Here is a 21,971-nt window from a genome sequence, read left to right on the forward strand (position 1 = left end):
AATATACGTTCTCCCATACTAATTTCCATACAAACTTCAAACGCGATGCGGAAAGCGAGGAAGCAACCAATCGGTCCCAAATTCTGCACAGTTACTCAGGACCCAGAATGGCTTCGAACAACCGTTGATTTGAAAAAAATGACCATGACGCCCCACTCTAATATACAGTGATCGGCCGGCTTAAAAGATATTTTAGTTACTAGATAAAGATTGTCGCTACTGTTCCCTTTGTTCTGCTGTCCGAAACATGTGTGGTACATACCTGTCAAATCGTATGGATTTTCCTTCTTTGACATTTAGCTCCCCTATCCTCGCCAGCAAAAGATGTTCCGGACAGCGACGACAGCGACAATCTTTATCTAGTAACTAAAATATCTTTTGCCGGCTTGGCCGTCAACCTCGATTTGATTTTTTTAAATATATTGTTATTTGAGTTTTACAATATAATATAATATATCATGATGTTATCATGACGACCTTTAGGAGGCGCTAGTGTGTGCAGAGAGCAAGTGATCTGCTTGTGCTGAGGAGGCAGGAGTGTACTAGTGCGCACCACTATTGTGACCTCGAAGCACGGCAGAAGTTTGAGTATGGACTGCTAAATTTGATGAGTTTGGACTTCCACCCTCCCCCTCCATAACACTTTTTGTATGGAAGGTTTAGTTTTTTGTATGGATCGTAACGTTCGGCCTGACTCCCTCCCTCCCCCTACAGCGTTACGTAATTTGTGAAAGGTCCCACTTAACAAATTGCGTAATCTGAATATCTGAATATGCTATTATATCCCGTTCAAATTATGCGATTACTTGTGATATCGTAAATAAATACTCAAAGGAACCTGTTCAGATGACGAGCTTCATGCCATGATAAAGAGTATCCCGACTAATTAGTCATAACAAAATAATATCACAATTATATAAAAATGTGTTACAAATAACAACAATGTCTGCAATAATTTTGTTATAAATTATCTGTCCCGGATAAAGAAAATAAAATTCAATGATAGTCCTGAAAAGAATTATAACAAAATGTGATATAATTAATACGAATAGCAATACATGTAGCACAAATTATAACTTTTTATATTATGTAATGTATTCAATTGAAGACATATTTAGTAACGTTTTTTTTAAACTAGAAGAAATTTTGTTACATTTTTTTTTGTTATAGTTATTACTGAGAAAATGTATGTGACGTTTCTCAAGATACACTTTATCAAGTAATAAAACGAATAAAACCAATAAGACTGTCCTTGTTTTCATCTCGCTCCGTGTCGGTGTCAGCCGAGCGCCGTCAGAGCAATTTCGAACTAATACACAACATCAAAGTATCAGTCCACGATCTACCATCACCGGGGGATGGCGTCTGCACGCTCGTCCATTTATCAGGATCTATCAGAGGTATGTAATATATAATGTAAATATTGATAACGAAAATTGTTTTCATAGATACATGTGTTCTCTTGCCAGATTAAGTATATAGATTTAGTTATTTATACTACATGTGAAGCATAGTAGATCGATATTCGTAAAATTATGTGCTAAGGTGATAGATGGGGTTTCTGTTTCTGTTTCTATTCGCAACATCAAGTATTTATTATAAACATACTTAGATTGTTTACTGTTTATGTGTCTGAATCTTCTTCAAGGAGCACGCAAAATATGCGATAGATTTATAATTCGGACGGAAATCTCATATCTTTGAATGTGATACGATACCCTTCTTATTTAATTATGTTCTTCAAAAAATATTCCTTTGATTCTTTAAGACATTATAATTGTTATAGTTCTTTTTGAGCTCTTATCATATTTTGTCCAATAAATAGTGTAATCTAATTAGCTAACATGCAATCAATAACCGTAACATACCCTTGGTGTTCATTGATTTAAATTTATTATTCGAGCATTTTAAGATTTTAAACTCTTTTAAAAAAATTCATATCAACTGAATAGTCACTTGCCTTGATTAGAATTTCCTGATTTTTCAGGTGTTATGTAATTATTTTGAATGCTATATGTCTATCAGATTTCTGTACATAGTTGAGACTAACGTTCTAAGTCTAACGAGGCAAATATCTTTAAAAAATCAACATCACTTAATAAATGTTTCGATGACAATTTGGCGTCTAATATAATATCCAAAATGAAACGTAATTTTGGGAATAATCTTTTTTTTATTGCTTTAACCGTCCGAACAGGTAAAGTTACAAAATATTATTTCCAACAGTTTCTCGCAATGGTATAGTTTTATATTCGTGTTTCTCAAGTTAAATTTCAATCATAGTAGACTGAATAAAGTTTTCCACTTGTACCAGAATGTTCCTTCGATAGGGGTTTTCAGGTTTCGCATCTCGCATTTTATGAGTAGTAACCACATTCAATCTCAATCGCATGACTAATAAACAGACAAATGTTCTTTAATATCAATTATGTTAGTACTAAAAACAAAACAAAAAAATTAAATATCCTCGAAAAAATCCTTTTGTATTATAATTATACATACAACTATATCATAGAGAACGTTTTCGATACTGATCATAAAAAATAGTTCAATCGAACTTTACTTTTAATACAATTAAAATGTATCTACTATTTGTAGAGTTATCTTATTCAAGATTCAATGATTAACTTACCTACCTACTAAAAATGGAAAAATAGGGTGATAAACCAATGAGAATAGATACAACGCTCATCAGTGGCGTAGCCAGAAAATTGGTCTGGGGGGGGTTTTCTGAACATTTTTTTTTTCGAAAAAAAAATTTCTTCCAAAAATTTTGTCTCTGGGGGGGGTTTTATACCCAAAACCACCCCCGTGGCTACGCCACTGACGCTCATTGATAATAAACTATAAGGACAGCTTGTCACTGATGTTTTTTGTTTGAATGATGTTTTGTATACAAGATGTTGTACACTGCCGTCCTACGCATAACTGCCCATGTACATAGGACTCAGCAAACATAAAACAAATATGCGTAGAACGGAAGTATACAACTCTGTCGAAAATGTATTTATAGTTCACCATCAGCTGCTAGATCACCCCCAGCAAGAACACTGTTTCGCCAGTAGAGACATCGATAATCCTTTGGGGAACGTCCATAAATTACGTAACGCTTAAAGGGGGCATGAGCAATGTGTGACGATCCATACACATTTTTTTGATGCTTCATATAAAAAGTCATATGACATATGGTGGGGTGTTGAAAAAGTCCAATTTTTGCGTTACGTAATTAATGGATATTCTCTTGCTTCAATTGTCTAAATTATGCTTTTTAATGGAAAGTAATGTAGAATTCTGTGCATGTGCGAATGCGATTTGTTTGCCGAAATGACTGAAAACCCCTGGTATTGCATCCTCATCATGTGAAGATTAAATATTGATTTTGTTGAAACTGGCATTCCTGAACTCAATTAACCTTCTCTCCTTTTGTCTTTTACCTTTGAAACCGCATCACGATACACATCCACATTGATGAAACACACATGTATGCGTGGTTTTAGATTTATGATACTGTTCCAAATAAGGTAAATTGCTGAACCATACATAATTTCTTGCATGCTAGTTATCTATTAGATTTTATTTATTTGTTACTTGAAATTTTAGAAAGAGTAGAATGCCTTATTAGTAGAATAGCAGTAATGTTTACAACAATAAATTTCTAGGAAAGTTTTATAAAGAATAATTTTCATTGCAATCTGCGGTAGATTCAAACCTTGAACACAATTATTGACGTAGGACTACGTCTGTGTTTTTGTGTCACAACGGCTACTGACATTGATTCCGGCAACGGCATGGAAAGGCTAACAATAAGATGAGAGAAACCTTTTCATGGCACTGGACCGAAAAATGCCTATCGCATCTTGCAGATAGTTTCTTCAACACAATTGGACATTGATTAGTAAAACTTGTAGCTAAGCACTGATTCGTCAATTTAGATTTTTTCTCACTTGAGACTGGGATGACCATTTAACTTAAATATGCACAGCCTCTATACGCATAGTTGTCCCGTGTTTGCGGGGATTTCACATCTACATGGGACAGTTATGCATATAACAGCAGTGCAGGAAATATAATTTTCGCTTTATTTCTAAGGCTTCTCTTTATTTCATTTGTAAGCTAGACATTACCGTTGTGCGGGGCTTGTTTTAACAAATCGGGGGCACCATTTGGAAAAAGGCAACGTTCTGTGTTAACAATTCTGTCGAAAATAGCCCCCGACGTCAAAAGAAGTCCCTAGCGACGATATTAACAAATATGAAAAACAAAATAAAATTGGAATTAGGTAAAAATTTATTAAATCTAAGCTTGAGGTAGTATTATAAACTATTGTATTTGATCTGACATATTTCTAGGAACATCCCAGAAAATTAATTCCAGAATTATGCAAACAGTTCTATAATCTTGGATGGGTCACTGGAACGGGTGGAGGAATTAGCATCAAACTTGAGTATTGAGTTTATAATTTTGATCCTTTCGGCCGTTTATTTGATATCCATTTTAAATTTACCCCACAGTGATGAAATCTATATTGCTCCTTCTGGAGTACAAAAGGAACGGATTCAGCCAGATGACCTTTTCATACAGAATATTGACGGAGACGACATACAGCTCCCACCGGACTACAAAAAGTAAGTATGTGGAAGATCAATGAGTTTTCTAATTGTGGTATATTTAATGGCAATAGAACATTTGTTACTGTTAAAAATCGAGCAAATGTCAGGCTGGAATTGAACTGCAGAACCTTTTTTGACCTTTCTCACTCCACTCCAAAAGCGAATTTTTGATAGAATACCAGGAGATCCATAGTGTTTCATACTAATCAATTCAGCACTTTTTGGTACTTTGCATCGTCCATTTAACTAGCAACAAGTTCAATCGATGGAAAATGCGGTCTATTTTATCGCTAGTGCAAATTGTCCCAAAGCGTTCTGGAGTTTAGACATTGATTAAACATTTTATCCCGTAGAAAAAAAATCGAAATACAAAATCAGAATGGATTGAATCGTACTATGCAGTAGCAGTAGCGTTTTTTGTGATTGTGCCACGTTTGGCCTAAAGTCGTTTGGCCTAATGCCGTTTGGCATAAGGTCATTTGGCCTAATGGTCGTTTGGCCTAATGGTCGATTGGCCTAATGGTCGTTTGACCTAATTGTCGTTTGGCCTAATGGTCGTTTGGCATAATAGGTACATATAGACGTAAACGATTGAAATATATTGTTATATGAAATTCTTTTTGCACCTTAATAAAGCCATGTGCATGTGATGATGCATGTTAAAATATTGCAAATCACTTTTATAATATGTACAATAAAACCAGGAATTTATAAAAAGGAAGGTATAGAAAACAATGAATCAGATATGTTTTGGCAATGTCGACATATGAAAACAGCATAACTTGAAAGAACTGATCATGCTTCAAAGAAGGCATCAACATTATTGGAAAATGCTTGTCATTTGCAATACCAAAGCAACATGCAGTAAAACTCGAAAGAACAGCTCATGCTTTAAAGAAGGTGTCAACCATATTGTAAAGATTGTATGTTCCCCATACAATATCAAAACTGTAAAACTCAAAAAACAGACCTCATTCGATTTTGGCATCACGTTCGGAACATTTATGTTGCCCAAATCGAATGGTTGTTGTTTTCTTATGATACTTTAACATTTCTTCACTTTTTGTGACACACTGTGACCTTTTTTACATTAAGATACTCATTTTTCTTATATTTATGTTGTAAAAATAAGTTGTTTTTTCATAAAATTGAGCCCACAAAATTTTATTTCGAAATGAAAAGTGAAATGAAACCCAATTTTATTCATCTTTGAGGGGAATTGATGAATTTTCGGCGGAAATAGGTAGGGGAACAGACGGCTTTGGCAGGTTTTGTTCTAATATTGGCAGGGGGGATTTTGTCGACCGAATTTTATGAAATTTGGTCACAATATGCTTTGATATGCAAAGAATGTTTGGGCCAAAAAACCTGCCAAAGCCGTCATTACCCCTATTTTGTTTTATTTTTAAAAATCAAAATGTTTATTCAAATGCGTAGTATGCATCGGCCAAAAGTTTGGGTTCACTCTTTTTTTTAGTATAATTTCAGGCAAAATATACATTGAAGAAACTGAGTTTCCAAACAAAACATGAGTACTTCAGTTCAGAGTTCAGACAATATTCGGCTAAAATTGTGAACGACTAAAATAAGTGAACCCAAACTTATGGCCGATGCATGCACTTGAGTAAATATTTTGATTTTTCAAAATAAAATAATTTTTTTCTGCCGAAAAATCGTCAATGCCGCTCAAAGATGATGAAAATTGGGTCCATTTCACTTTTCATTTTGAAATTTTGTGGGCTCAATTGACAGAAAAATCAACATATTTTTACAACATAATTATAAGACAAACTAGTCGACCCGGCAGACGTTGTCCTGCATAGTAGGCGAAAATGCACGTTGTGAACTGTCTATGCGAAATTTCCATACGAATCTTAATTTTAGTATTTCCCTATTTAATCGACTTTAGTAATGATTTTTGCATCAGGAATTATCATATAAACCCGTCGGAAACGATAATGAACATATCTGCTGAAGGAATGAACAAAATCCATCCAGCCGTTTTCGAGTTATGCGGATACGAACACAGACCATTTCATTTTTATATATAAGATGAGTATCTTAATGTAATATTTTATCACAAAAAAAATGGAAATTATTAGTTTAAAATACCTACGGTGCAAAATCTACTCAAATTCTTTGTATCGAGCTAACAATACCCGAAATCGGATGTAAGACGGCGAAAATACGACCAAAAACTGTTGCCTATATTTTTTGAGGATGAACCCAAACTTTTGGCCGGGAGTGTACATATCGTATGGGGGCCGTCCAGAAACCACGTGGTCATATATGGGGGGAGGGGGGTTTGGAAAATGACCACGATAAGCCACATGGGGGGAGGGGGGGTGTTGCTCTCGAACCACGTGGTTTTTTTTACACGAAAAACTTTTGGGGAATAACACTAACGGTGTGAAAAATACAAATCATTGAAATTTAATGATTTAATCATTAAACGCAAAGCGCATCTGAGGGCCGATGCCCACGTAGCGTCTTTTAAACTTAGCGTTAAAATGACGTAGGTGTGCATCGAGAAAAATCGATAACGCAGCGTTGATCGCAACGACGATGCATATTTGCATTATTTGACCATCTTAGCCTAAGATCCTATATCCATACAAAAATAAACGAAAAAACAGGTTGCGATTCAGTCTCAATCTCCACAAAAAAAAATTGGAAAGGAAAAATGGAAAAATATTTTTAAAAAATTCCGCCCCAGATGGTTTTTGGCATCACGCCGCCGACAGTTTTGCATCAGCGGACTGCAGCTACAATTTTGAAAAATGTTCATGTTTTTACAATAATCCAAGAAAAAATCCTAAGAAGAAAAATTCAAAAGAATTTCTTGTGGATATCCCTTAGCCGTGCGGTAAGACGCGCGGCTACAAAGCAAGACCATGCTGAGGGTGGCTGGGTTCGATTCCCGGTGCCGGTCTAGGCAATTTTCGGATTGGAAATTGTCTCGACTTCCCTGGGCATAAAAGTATCATCGTGTTAGCCTCATGATATACGAATGCAAAAATGGTAACCTGGCTTAGAAACCTCGCAGTTAATAACTGTGGAAGTGCTTAATGAACACTAAGCTGCGAGGCGGCTCTGTCCCAGTGCACACTGGTTCAGAAGCCCCCAAAACGTGCGTTTTTTAGTTTTCGACCTGAAAACTACATTTTAGAGTCATGATGTCTTCAGAAGAGTTGAAGGATATTTCTTGGGCTTTCTTTTGATAAGAAAATATCAATGATCTATCCACCTTGAAGGGCGGTATGGAATAAAAAATTTACGCAGATGTACAAAAGCAGTGGTTGTTCTCTGCAATGTTATAAATAATGTGAATTGGAACATCTTTTCTGAAGACACAATATTGGACAAACGGTTTTGTAAGGAATTAGAGCACGTTTTGTATGAATGACCCCCAAAAATCATATTTTGAGCTTAACTTTTTAGAAAATGATTTTAGCACTATGGTTTATTCTACACAGTTGTGCATAATGACAAAAAACATGATTGTCTAGAAGACTACTTTGATATATCTTGAAACCTGTCAAAGTTATTAAGGATTCTTTAGAAAAAATAGTCAATTTTCACATCAACACACCATGAAAAGCGGCAAGAGGCGGCAAGCCAAACAGCCACCTTCTGAAAGATTCGGTTTTAAGCTACCGAATGCACAATGTTTTGTTTTGTTCCATCGTGTTCCACTATTGTTTTGAATCAACTTAAAATAGTCCTTAATGTACGTTTTTCAGTACAACTGTTATGTAAACAATTAAAAAGTGGCTAACATGATTGGTTATTTATTGCATAGTAACAATCTCCATCAAGATGAAACAGCCACATTTAAGACAAATGGCTGCCATTTGTCGAGATTGTAACCATGCAATAAATAACTAGGTAATCATGTTAGCCACTTTTTAATGAATCGCCTGCTTTGAGCGTGCTTTCAGCGGCACACTAAGAGTTAATTTTCCGAAATCAATATGGCGAAAGGTATCTAAGATTCGATTTTTCAAAATTAAGCACCTTTATCAAAAAATATTTGGTAGGCGTAGTAGCGAACACCTTCCTACACAACTGGTACCAAATAGTTTTTCGTGAAAAGTTCCTACTTTTGATAAATCACGCCTTAGATGCCTTTCGCCATATAAATTTCTGGTGGTTAACTCATGCTGGCTATTTGCGCATATACGATAGCGCCTGGATGTGGCAGCGGCGGGTAGAAAATCAGCCACTGCCAATAATTCATTGTTTACGTAACAGTTGTACTGAAAAACGTACATAAGGGACTATTTTAATTTGATTCAAAACAATAGTGGAACACGATGGAACAAAACAAAACATTGTGCATTCGGTAGCTTAAAACCGAATCTTTCAGATGGTGGCTGTTTGGCTTGCCGCTTCTTGCCGCTTTTCATGGTGTTTTGATGTGAAAAATGACTATTTTTTCTAAAGATTCCTTAATAACTTTGACAGGTTTCAAGATAGATCAAAGTAGTCTTCTGAACAAACATGTTTTTTGTCATTATTCACAACTTTCTAGAATAAACCATAGTGCTAAAATCATTTCCAAAAAAGTTAAGCTCAAAATATGATTTTTGGGGGTCATTCATACAAAACGTGCTCTAATTCCTTACAAAACCGTTTGTCCAATATTGTGTCTTCAGAAAAGATGTTCCAATTCACATTCTTTATAACATTGCAGAGAACAACCACTGCTTTTGTACATCTGCGTAAATTTTTTATTCCATACCGCCCTTCAAGGTGGATAGATCATTGATATTTTTTTATCAAAAGAAAGCCCAAGAAATATCCTTCAACTCTTATGAAGACATCATGACTCTAAAATGTAGTTTTCAGGTCGAAAACTAAAAAACGCACGTTTTGGGGGCTCCTGAACCAGTGTGCAGTGTGGGGATGTAATGCCAATAAGAAGAAGAAGAAGAAGAAGAAGTCTTGTGGATATTCAGGAAGAATCAAGTAAAGAAATTTCCTGTAAAATTTTTGACATTACTTCATACAATCCTGATAAAGTGCTGGCATTCAGAATTTTTTTTAAACAATTCTCTCTGAAAAAATTTGCTTGGAAATTTTGCTACAAATTGATAATGAAAAAAACAAAACATGTCCAGTGTAAATTCCGAAAAAAAATCCTTAAAACTCCGAAAAAAAATTCCATGTGAATTCTGTCTGAAAATTAAAAACAGTCCCGTGGGAAATACATATAATTTTCGGTGGAAAAACATTTCAATGAATTTCTTCAACAAGTTCTTCCGAATCTTCGCCAGAAATTTTTCTTCATTTACAAAAGAAGTTTTTCGAACATTTTAAGGAGTGCACTTTAAAATGTTCAGTCTCCAGTTAGCCTTGCGAGTAAAGGCGTAGGATTTCCAATCCGGAAATGACGAGTTCGATTCTCGTTCCTGTCTAGGATGTTTTCGGGTGGGAAACACTATACCTAGGTTATTCATCGTATTTGCTACACACAATATATAATCATGCAATGGCTGGCATATAAAAGCTTTCAATTTATAACTGAGGAAATGCTAATAGAATATACCAAGTTGAAAAGCAGACCAACTTCCAGTTGGAATATGGAGCCAATGCCACATGAAACACTTTGATATTTCCGTTGATTTTTTTTTTCAATTTTGGAATTTTGAAATGAAAATTTTTCGGAATACTTTTTTACGCTCTTTGTGAATTCTATCATATTTTTTTTAATTTTCCAAGTATTTTTTTATTCGAGGCATTATTTAGAGTTTCCACGGAAGAGTCTATGGATTATTTTCAAAAAACTCTTTGGATTTTCAAAGAATAAACTTTTAGAATTCTCAAGGTTCATGTTTTTTTGAATTTGAACCAGAAATCATTTCAAAATTTCATCGGGAATTCATTCTTCTTCGGGATGTCATTTTGATTTCTTTGTAGGTTCAATAATTGCTTTAAATCTTTACCATGCAAAGATGCACAGGAAATGATTTAGAAAGTTTAAGGAATTTTCACATCAGAAAATCTTTAAAAATTTTATTTAATTTTTTAAGGAAATCCTACTGCAAATGCTTCAAAAGTACAACATTTACAAGTACTACAAAAGTACAATTTTTTGTTATTACCACTTGTAAAAACAAAAAGAAATTCCCAGGAAATTCATTATTGGTGTTTTCAGATGACATTTTTTCGATTTTCTACTGGAAAATCTTAGGAATTTCCATCGGAAATACTTTGGCATATTCCGAATAATTTCTTTTGGAAATTAAAAAAAACTGCTGAAAATTTCTAAGAATTTCTTTTGGAAAATGAAAAAAAATTGAAAATTAAAGATTCATTAAAGTTGCCCAGGATTTTGAAAAAAATCTTTAGAGATTCTGTAAAAAAAGTAAGCTGGATTTTTTTTTCTAATTTATACTGGAAATTCTTCGGAATTTGATGTTTATTGGAATTTTCATCGTAAATATGCATTTCGGATCCTTCTACGGATTCTTCTAATTCTTCAAAATTTCTACCGAACATTTTTCGGAACTCTTCCACAGAATTTCGGAAAAAAATGTCGTTGAAATTCTAAAGATTTTCCGGGGAAACTCAGAAGAATTTCTTATCAATATTCCGAAGACTTTCCCTTGCAACTCCAGAATAATTATTCTTGAAATTTAAGAAGATCTTGGAATTTAAAATTAATCCAAGCAATAAATGTAGGCAATAATTTAGGCTTAAGAAACCTAGTTTTTATGATATTGAATAATTAGGATAATTGATCGAAAAAATTAATAATGCAACTAAATGTTCTAAATGCACAAAATTCTAGTTGTGCACATGAAAAAGGTTATGACGTAGAGAAGCATTTAAAAAATCAACATGAAATTCTAAATAAAATGCTTTTTAAATTCATAAAAGGGTCTTAGAACTAAGGTGATTCCTGCGATATGAAAAAAGTGGCAGAAAAAAACACTCCAATTCCTAAAAACCCTCAACAACCCTTTCAGGAATGATGGGTCATATATGCCCAGCGTTTTAGATTGTCTATAAAATCACAAAAGAGAGCTAGGCCACCATTTTCTTCAGTAAAATTATTCATCTAGATATTGGCTTTAGAAAACAAATATGGGAGCTCAAATTTGACTGACAATGAAAACTCAGATATCCGAAATCTTGGGAAGATTTTGATTCTAAGAGCATGTAAATAAAGTTTAAATGTTTGAATCATTCTGAACAGATGGGTGGTCAGATAAGATGGGTCATCCTGAACGTTAAGACAGTGATTAATATTCAGGAATACGAGGTGCTCAAGGTACTTCAAAATGCTCTCAAGTTCAGCCCACGAATCTACCAGATCAATCAAGACATTTGCAATTTTCTTATCATCGGTATATACTCAATCCGAAATAAGCATATGATCCTAATTTCCAATAACATGAGATCCAAGAGACGCATATTCGAGATGTGGAATTAATAGAAGTTCCTTGGGAAATTATTCGAAAGAACCATCAGAGTGACCGAGAAAATATTTTTAGTATGGCATCATTGGCATCCACGAGTCGATATCAAAATAAAATTTCAATGAAGAATTAGAAATTTTGAGTGATGAGCCAGCTCTGGATTGAAAATCTCTTCAGTAGAGAAAAAAAAAATATAAATTTTCCATAATAAAATAGGAAATTGCCAATAAAGAACAATAATAATAAATAAGCACTTGTAAAAGCAAAAATTGCAATTATGAAATAATAATTTTCCATAAAAAAATCAAAATGTTCAACGAAAAATGCAAAATTTTCATGAATAAATTAATATTAGCAATGAACAATTAAAAAAACTATTTTATAATTATTTATTTCTAATATTGATGATTCTGAAAACAATACTGAAATTTGTACAAGAATGCTACTGAAAAGAAACAACAGTAGGAGGTTTAATTTGCATCTCTAAGATTACATATTAAGTTTGTGATTCTCTGATGAACTTTTCGTTGTAGGAGTTCAGTTCAGATGCTTCGCTGAGGTTAATATATTAAAAATTATTTAAAAAAAAACACTAATAAAAAATAACAAATAAAAATATAGGGATATTTTGGAAAATTTCTAAACCATTATAAATTTTTCTCGAAATTTTTATAAGATATTCCTCCTGCTGCATTGAAGGTGTCATCAAAATTTTCGACTTCGTGAAAATTTATAATCTCCATGCTGGGTTTAGTTTGATTTTGAATCAATTGAAATTGTCCATCTTCAAAATTGATCGGATTAAACATATGTTTTAGTTACATAAGGATTTTTTTTAAATTTTTGTACTTGAAAAAAAAAACACGTGGTCATAGGGGGGGGGGGAGGGGGGTCTGCCAAATGACCACGATAAGCCACATGGGGGGAAGGGGGGGGTGAAAATCTTCAAAAATATGACCACGTGGTTTCTGGATGGCCCCATGTGACTGACGATGACTATCAGATAATGTTGTTAAACATAATAGTAATGTGGATTTCCAAATGTAGCATTAAATAAAATATTAACATTTTCACATATTTCATCACAAAGAATAATTTACGTTTTTCAAATTATGCCAAACGACCATTAGGCCAAACAACCATTATGCCAAACAACCATTAGGCCAAACAGCCATTAGGCCAAACGACTTTAGGCCAAATGACCATTAGGCCAAACGACCTTATGCCAAACGTCATTAGGCCAAACGACTTTAGGCCAAATGACCTACAACCTTTTTTTGTTAAATTTAATTCTTTTTTAAGCTTCAGAAATGCGTGATTTTTTTTAAATTTTCAAAATTAAATAATAAAACATTTGCTTAAAGTTTTACTAATAGGGAGAATGACGGCTTTGGCAGGTTTTGTTCTATTATTGGCAGGGGGTTTTTATGATTGACTAGGCTCAAATTTGGCCTAAACATTCTTTGCATATCAAAGAATATTGTGGCCAAATTTCATAAAATTTGGTCGACAAAAACCTCCCTGCCAATAATAGAACAAAACCTGCCAAAGCCGTCTTTCCCCCTATTTATTTTTTTTTAATTCGTTCAATTTTTTGTTTCAAATTTTTACTTGACAACATTTTCTACACATTTTTTAAACTTTGTTAAATTTGTAAAAATATTTCGGACTTTAATTTTTTTTCAAATTTTAAAGTTTCAACATTTTTTTTTTCAATTTTTAAATTTTATAAATTTTACAAATTTCAGTAAATTTTTCAAATTTTTAATTTAAAAAAAATCCCATTTTTTCTAATTTAGAAATTTAATTATTTTTTCAAATTTCTCGAATTTTGTGGATTTAAATTTGAAAAATATTGGGAAATCTATTTTTTCCAAGTTCGTTTATTTGGTAGGCTCAGGCGTGTATAACACTTTACGGAGCCATGGTTCTTTGTGATATATACAATCAATATCATTTAATTTTTCAGTTAGTAAGAGAGGGGTAGAAGCCAGCATACTCGTGGTGACTCGAGGTTAGTTTACAATGTTTAAGGATGGACAGGGCTAAGGATTTGGGATCAGGGAATTTCAGCTTCTCATCCGGGTATTTGGCGTCAGGGACGATGTGGCGTGTCGTCGTGCTCGAGGAAATTGGGAAATCTATACAAAATTTAAGGTTATAATGGATATTCAAAAAATCATTCTTAAGAATTGCGGGTCCGCAAAGTGTCACACACGACTGAGCCTACCAAATGAATGAAATGGTAAAAAAATACTTTTTTGCAATTCCTGATCATAATATCTAGTTTACAGTTCGTCTTTGAGTGATAAAACGGCCTACTTTTCCATACAACGAAATGGGTGCTTTAATGAACATTATGCAACTCAAATGGGTTGCATAATATTCATTATAACATTCATTTGGATGCAATAATGAAAAACCAACATCAGAACAGTAGTTACATGACTTCATTTTGCTGAATTAGTTTGGGTATGTGCTCAAATAGTGTATTCTATGCGCCGCGTAATAAATTAAATAGTTTGGTGTATAGATAGTGGAATATATAGATGAGCGAAGATAAATCCTCTGTCTCCAAACGAACTGTCAAACGTGTCTCCAAACGAGCATGACGTCACGATTTCAATGGAAACGTTAAGGGCTGTGACGTCATATGCAAGTGTGCACGGGCAAAAAAATCAACTCAGCCATGCTTTCGCTCATCTATAGATTCTACTATCTATAGTTTGGTGGACATGACATCAAAAATTTCCAAAGGCAAGTACATCTATCGCTTCACGGCTTGTAGAACTATGCATTTTGGCTCGATAACATGGAATCTGATTGTTTTCCACAGCAACATAATTTATTGGCAAGAATTATCATGTGGAGTAAATTAGACTGTACAATTTTGGTACAGATTTATAAAGTTAAAGTTCATTTTTCGTCATCGCAAAAAATAGCGTGTGCAACTCGTTGCAAAACTCGATTTTTTCTGCACTCGTAGTATTTATAACGTTATAACGTTTATAAACGTTCAACTCGTGATGAAAAAATCATCTTTTTGGAACTTGTTGCACAAACTACTATTAAAATTCGATTAATTCTTTGATTTCTTATTTTTTTAAATCATTTATTTTTTTTTCAAATTTTAAAAAATTTTCAAGGCCCAAAATTTAAAAACAAAATTCAAATTATTATTTATTTTTTCAATATTTTTAAATTGAAATTTTTTGAAATTTTTCAAATTTTTCTCCAATTAGTTTATGATAATTGTTCTAATTTATTTAAAAAAAATCAAATTTTCAAATTCCGATCCGATCCGACTAGATTTCAAACGCTGATACCTCCTTTATCTTTCGATGGATTTTTGAGATTTTCTTACCAATCGATTCGAAAACTTTTCAGCAAATTTCCAAATTTTTGATTACCAACGTAAAAAAATGAAAATTTTAATTCTTTCCAAACCCAGTAAAAATTGAACCAATTAATCTCGTTCATGCATCTCACTAAGTTTCACAAGTTCCATGTAAAAGTAGTGTACGAAGAAGACGAACGAATTTTCAAAACGACTTATCTGCTTTTGTGAATCTTTGGTGTCGATCTACACGCCCGTTTCAAATCACTCAGAGACTGAGTGAAATTGTATTGCCGTCTCTTTTTTTCTCACGGAAAAGTTACTCAATTTTCGTAAAAAGTGGAACTACTCAAATTTTGAGTTGTTCCACTTTTTACGAAAATTGAGTAACTTTTCCGTGGGAAAAAAAGAGACGGCAATACAATTTCACTCAGTCTCTGAGTGATTTGAAACGGGTGTGTAACGAATTTGATAACACTCTCACGCAAACCAATAACATCGGACTTCTGCTACCTGTCGATGGTAAAGGTTTGCGTGGGATTGCTATTCAATTCGCAGAATCGACGTTTGAATCTTTGTTTACAAAAGCAGATAAGTCGTTTTGAAAATTTGGTATTAATATAATGGTTCGTCTTCTTCGTACACTACTCAGTACTACACTACTACTTACATGGAACTTGTGAAACTTAGTGAGATGCATGAACGGGATTGATTGGTTCAATTTTTACTGGGTTTGGAAAGAATTAAAATTTTATTTTTTTTTACTTGGTAATCAAAAATTTGAAAAATTTGCTGAAAAGTTTTTGAATCAATCTCAAAAATCCATCGAAAGATATAGGAGGTATCAGCGTTTGAAATCTAGTCGAATCGGATAATAGCATAACGCCAAGGTCCTTTACGGTGCAGCTCCTTTCCAATGTGACAGTCCCAGACGATGGGACATTTTTTCCTGGTAAACGAAATGATGGTGCACATGATCAGGAAATTACGTCTACACCAATCCACAAATTTGTCGATGATCATTTGCAGCAACCGACAGTCGTCTGGTGACTTCACGAGCATATAGATTTTTAAATCATAGGCATAGACAATTTTGCAATTTTGGAACATGACAAAACATACGTCGTTGAAAAACGAGGAAAAAAGCAAAGGCCCACGATTGCTGCCTTATGGTACGCCGGAGTTGTTGCTGAAAGGTTAGGGCTCAGTACTTCCCAATTTCACAGTTAGCTGTCGCCCGATAAGGTATGACTCCACCCACCTTACAAAGTTATTCGCCACTCCTAAGCGATTTAATTTAGCCAGGAGAATACAATGATTCACTCTATCGAAGGCTGATTTAAGATCCGTGTAGACCGAATCTACCTGAAAAGATTTCAAGCACAGTGAATATATTGCACTAAATTTGTTGATATTGATCTGCCAGGAAAGAATCCATGTTGGTCTGGTGAGATATACATCTTTGCTGATCGAAATAACTCGGTGCTCACCAACATTTCGCAGACTTTGTATCATGCACTCAGTGAAGTCTAACTACGGTGGTTCGATATGTCTCGCTTGTTTCCCTTTTTAAATGTTGGAAATATGATGGATTTGGATGGATCGCCAGAGCCAAAGATTTATTGTAAATGGCTACGGTATGACATTTAGTCAGCACAATGGGCGGAATCCCGTATGTAGTGCACCTAACGGGACATCCCTTATGGCACCATCAACTTCATCTCTGCTTACTCTATTATCGAAAGTTCTAGCAAACTGTTTGGCAAACAAACAAACAAACGCTTGGGTTTTTTAGGTCATCCTGTTTTCGTACCACATATCGTCCATAATGTAGTTTTTATATTTAAAGCTTGCGATATTGACCTTTTTTTGTAAATGGATTTCGATTGCTGGTCGAGTCCTCAAGGTAATTGCACGTTCATTTGTCATAAGACGAGTTTATACAATCCCATTGAATTCCACCACTTAATTGTATCTTGTCAGATACGTATTTCGACCTCAACAGTAAGGCCGTCTTCAGTGTCTCGTACATGACTCGACTCGAGTGAAGACATTCCACTGAAAAGCTCAAAATAATTTTCTTATCAATTGCACGTTGTCATTTTAAGAACTGAAGGCGCCGATAAGACCAAGGTGGTTTACGATGACAGCGTGGGGCAGGCAGTAGCGTCAGCGTAATAGTGAAGAATCGGACTGCTTAATTTACGTTGTGTATTAAGTACAGGGAAGACCAGTCAACAGAGAGAAAAGCTTGGTTGAGTAGTTCGAAGTTAGCTCTAGAGAAGACTGTTCGCTTCGGGCATCGTACCATGACGATAAAGGGAGGGTGTAAATAATCGATTGGTATAAGAGCTTCGGGAGGTTCTACGAGACTGCACATTGTTAAGGCATCTTCGCTGATGTAAATTAGATCCAGCGTACGTAGCAAAAATTTCTTTGTTACATTCAGGTGATTCGTCGTAGAAAGCGATACTAGGAGAAGTGGCTCAGGGTAAGCATACCAACATAAGTCGGGTAAATTAAAATCAAACAGAAGAAGGGTAGTGCGAATGTCAAAGGATATGACGATTGCAGAGATAGTACTCGTATAGTATTGTTCTCGATAATGGCTCGGTTTCTAGATTGATCAGGAGGAATGTGAACTACACCCAAACAAACTGTTTATTCGTTGATTTTAATATTCACTCATAGAAGTTCCATGCCAAAATGGGATGCCAAAAATGTACTCATTCTAATCGCTAGAAATCTATATTTTGGTCCTCAAACATGACCATTTTGTATGAAAATCAGGGAATGCGTTATAACTATATCCGGGGGTGTACCAGGCAAAATAAAACAAAGCTTAGGGCTAGAGATTTAATTCGGGCGATACTTGGATGTTCATGATGCAATCCGCTTCTGATACAGCAACCACTACACGCTCATGAAAAAAAAACATCCTTGGACCGCTGTCAGACTTTCTCTCCGGTTGGAGAAGCCTTTTTTTTTTTTTTTTTTTTTTTTTTTTTGTATGAAAAATAAAATTTGAATAAAGTTTTTTCGGGAACGATTCGGAACGACCTGGTATCATGTATTGAAACCTATTTTTGGTCTACATTGCGGTGGTTAGTGTGGTGATTTGCTCCTAGTTGCTCCAAAGCTGAAAATTGACTGCTTAAATGTTAGAATGAGGACGCTGTTAATGCTTCAGACCTTAATACTTGCGCCTCGAGTACTCGAGTAGCATAGTATATGTTGAATAACAATTCTAACCTCAAAATGAATTTTACGTCCCAAAATTACTCTTTGGTGAACGATTCGAGCAACATATTAGGTTTTGTCCGTCATTTGTATGGGGGCCCGCCACTGTGCCCCGGTGTAATCGACCTCGACGCATGCTGGATCCCCGTTTCTTCATTTTTTACGAAAGCGATGACGTCATCAAGAAGAGATTTCGTTCCTTCCAGGTTCCAAATCATGTAATCGATTATCTTAAAGCCGGATTGTACTCGAAAGCTACCAGATCAACAGTTGCTACGAATCCTCATCCACGTCCATTACTGGCAATGGCCAGCTTTGCGAAAATGTACTCACATTTTTTTAGTAAAAACCAACCGGTTTAGGTGCCTTCCTGTTGCGTCATAAAATGTATTTATGTACATTTAATAGAAGCGCGTAAACAATAATGTTGCATCTGTAGTCTAAAATTATTTATTGATTTTTACAAAAGAAAAAGATTTAGTGTTTTATTGCGTGGCTTTCTCAGTCTAATAAACGATTAGTGTTGTTTTGCCCGACGTTTCGGCCTGTATATTTGGCCTGTTTCAAGGGTAAACAGTCTACCGTTTTCGTTATTTGGTTTGCCGTTTTTCATATAGGGAGGGCTTCTTGTAATCAGTTTAAACATTTAGTGTGAACGTAGGGACTTTGAAAAATACTGCTATTGCACACGACTTGCACTACAATAATAGAATAATAAACCTTGAAAAAGGCCAAATATACAGGCCGAAACGTCGGGCAAAACAAAACTAATCGTTTTGACTAAATTAGACACAATTTATTGATTTTTTTAAATGAGTTTTATTCTATTTCATTGTAGGTTAACAAAAAGTCAATGTACACCTTTGTTCATGTTGGCGTATCGTGACAGAAATGCCGGAGCAGTCATTCACACCCACAGCCAATCTGCAGTGATTGCTACACTATTGTAAGTATAGTAACTACAGTATTCCCTTGCTCATCCGGCTCTCGGCAGGGAATTAAAAACATGCATTTGAATTGAATGCATCATGCTGCTAGTTTTACAAATTTGTACTGTGCGGTTGAAAAAAAATACTATAAGTTTGTGAAGTCGAAGACGGAAGGGCACATCCAAACTTCCGTTTTGCGAAATAACCCGCTCTTTAGTGAATAACATGATCATAGTATGCTCATATAAACTATATAGGTTTTCTAAACGTTTCATTCTTACAGGTGGCCTGGACGTGAATTTCGATGCACCCATTTGGAAATGATAAAGGTGCTTGATGTATGAAACCAATGAAAATAAGGTTCTAATTTTCTTCATTTCAATGCAGGGCATTTACGATCATGAATTAGAACGTAATCTTCGATTTGATGAGGAACTTGTAGTTCCCATAATAGAAAACACACCGTTGGAAAAAGATTTGGAGGACCGAATGGCAAAAGCAATGGAAGAGTATCCTGGAACGTCGGCAATACTTGTTCGGCGACATGGGGTCTATGTTTGGGGGCACAGTTGGCAGAAGGCAAAAGCAATGTATACCTCTTGCAGAGTTAATTAGTACTTATATTAATATATGCGTTTATGTTCCAGGGCGGAATGCTATGATTACTTGTTTTCGTTAGCTGTTGAGATGAAGAAGCTTGGATATGAACCAAACGATGTTCCGAAGTACTATAGAAACAACAAGTAAATCAGTGAATTTAATTATCAACAAAGGAACATTAGGTGCATTAAAAATGCAATATTTGCCGAAACCCCAGGTGTCATCGCCACTTAGCCTATTAGATTTGGCACTCACGAAGCAACAACAATAAAATAACGTAGAGCAAAATAGGAATAGGTTTGATGCCCATTTTTCCGCAGTATCGGGTACAGTTTTTATAGAAAGCACAAAAAATACATTGCAATAAAAATATTTAACCACATCCGTTATGTGATATATTTTAAAATATTCATATTAGATGAAAACTATAGTGAACAGCCCCATACGTCTATTAAGGCTGGTTACTGGGAATATCAGCGTACCCTTCGGCCGCAGCCCATCTGCGTCAATTTCAGCTGAGCAATACGGCTACCTACCTACCTAAATGCAGACTAATTGACATCTTAATACTTTAGGCTCCCAAGGTATTGTCGTCGTTCACTATTCGTATTCGTGATCAGTGCGCCGATTCATCAAATTTGTCCTCGGATCAATGGAACACGGAGTAAACAAAATTTGGCGATTCACCAAAGCGCTGAACATAACCAGCAAGTACAGTCCTTCATTACGTAACGACGACATCTTGCATGCAGGTCCTGAGGAAAAAGCGTAGTTCCTTGCCAAAAGTTTTGCTATTGCTTACCACAATCAATCCGCTGACCAACAACCAACAATTAACAAACGATGCAGTAAAACAGTAGTCTATCGATCGCGTCGACCCTTCCTTGCCAGCTACGAACAACTATTGGCTAGTTCGCCCTAAGTGTATTTTCCGGAACAAGCGCAAGGCTATAGAGGACTATCAACGAAAATAGATAATTAAAGTTAACGCTGCCTAATCGCAAGCCATATTTTTCACTCGTTGTCTAAGCCCTAGACATTTACTGTTTAGAATACTCCTTGTCCTTACTAAGTTTGAACTACATTTCCGTTTTCCGATGAGAAATACTGTGAAGAGAAGACCACTTCCAACAAACCATTGGACAAGAATAAGACGTCTACCGCTACGAGAGGAAATGCTGCCGATGTTAGGCGATTCCTACCAGGTCGCACTTCGTCGTCTTCAGTCTATGGAGAAAACGTTCGGGTTCGTGTTGATGAAGATCTTCGCGTCGCATATCACGAGTGTTTGCAGGAGTATGAAAGTCTGGGTCACATTGAGGAGGTGAATCCCCGCACGTCCTGAGGATTCCCCTACGTATCGTATTCGATGGGTCCTGTCGTAGCTCCACCAGATTGTCGCTGAACGAGATTCTTTTTGTCGGACCAGCAGTACAGCCAGCTCTGTACTGTACGATCATTAACATTCGCTTGCCTCGGTATGCGGTTACTGCTGATGCTAAGAAGATGTTCATCCAGATCGATGACCGATACAGTTACACTGTTTCCACTGCTTCTGCGATGCATCGAAAGCGACGTACGGCTGCTGCATCTATATCGTTTCTACTGGCGAATTCGGACAATGCCACAGTCATCTACTGACAGCCAAATCTCGTGTCGCTCCACTTCGTGGGCAGTCAATTCATCGACTTGAACTGTGCGCCGCTCTGCTCAGTAGACAATCTTCGTAGGGACTCAGATTTCGACGAACCACCAACGGTTTCGTGCCCCGTCTACCTCCTACAAGGTACTCTCCAAAATGTTATGCCGTCGACTAACACCAATTGCA

General features: G+C 35.5%; 2 protein-coding genes across 7 annotated transcripts in view; one reads left to right on the forward strand and one right to left on the reverse strand.

Moving 5' to 3' along the window:
• LOC134205252 (protein ILRUN-like) overlaps window positions 1-21,971 on the reverse strand; it is an 88,523-nt gene that overhangs the window by 50,665 nt on the left and 15,887 nt on the right. The window lies entirely within an intron of this gene.
• On the forward strand, window positions 1,199-20,525 carry LOC134205251 (probable methylthioribulose-1-phosphate dehydratase). 3 transcript variants are annotated; one of them, XM_062680336.1, is made up of 8 exons: window positions 1,282-1,400; window positions 3,498-3,521; window positions 4,350-4,444; window positions 4,512-4,625; window positions 19,453-19,560; window positions 19,827-19,872; window positions 19,931-20,133; window positions 20,191-20,525. In XM_062680336.1, exons 1-8 carry the CDS (start codon window positions 1,359-1,361, stop codon window positions 20,288-20,290), a joined length of 732 nt encoding a protein of 243 aa, XP_062536320.1. In that variant the 5' UTR covers window positions 1,282-1,358; the 3' UTR covers window positions 20,291-20,525. The 3 variants fall into 3 exon arrangements, with proteins under 3 accessions (XP_062536322.1, XP_062536321.1, XP_062536320.1); XM_062680338.1 differs by lacking the exon at window positions 4,350-4,444 and having other exon boundaries at window positions 1,199-1,400; XM_062680337.1 differs by lacking the exon at window positions 3,498-3,521 and having other exon boundaries at window positions 1,266-1,400.

The sequence above is a fragment of the Armigeres subalbatus genome, chromosome 1, assembly GCF_024139115.2.
Source record: "Armigeres subalbatus isolate Guangzhou_Male chromosome 1, GZ_Asu_2, whole genome shotgun sequence".
Classification (NCBI taxonomy): domain Eukaryota; kingdom Metazoa; phylum Arthropoda; class Insecta; order Diptera; family Culicidae; genus Armigeres; species Armigeres subalbatus.

Excerpts from the sequence above, each read along its gene's own strand:
- LOC134205251 (XM_062680336.1), top strand. The coding sequence starts at position 1,359 with ATGGCGTCTGCACGCTCGTCCATTTATCAGGATCTATCAGAG. Across the intron at positions 3,522-4,349 it reads ATGATACTGTTCCAAATAAG|GAACATCCCAGAAAATTAAT; the intron begins GTAAATTGCTGA and ends ACATATTTCTAG. Across the intron at positions 19,873-19,930 it reads CCCATTTGGAAATGATAAAG|GGCATTTACGATCATGAATT; the intron begins GTGCTTGATGTA and ends ATTTCAATGCAG.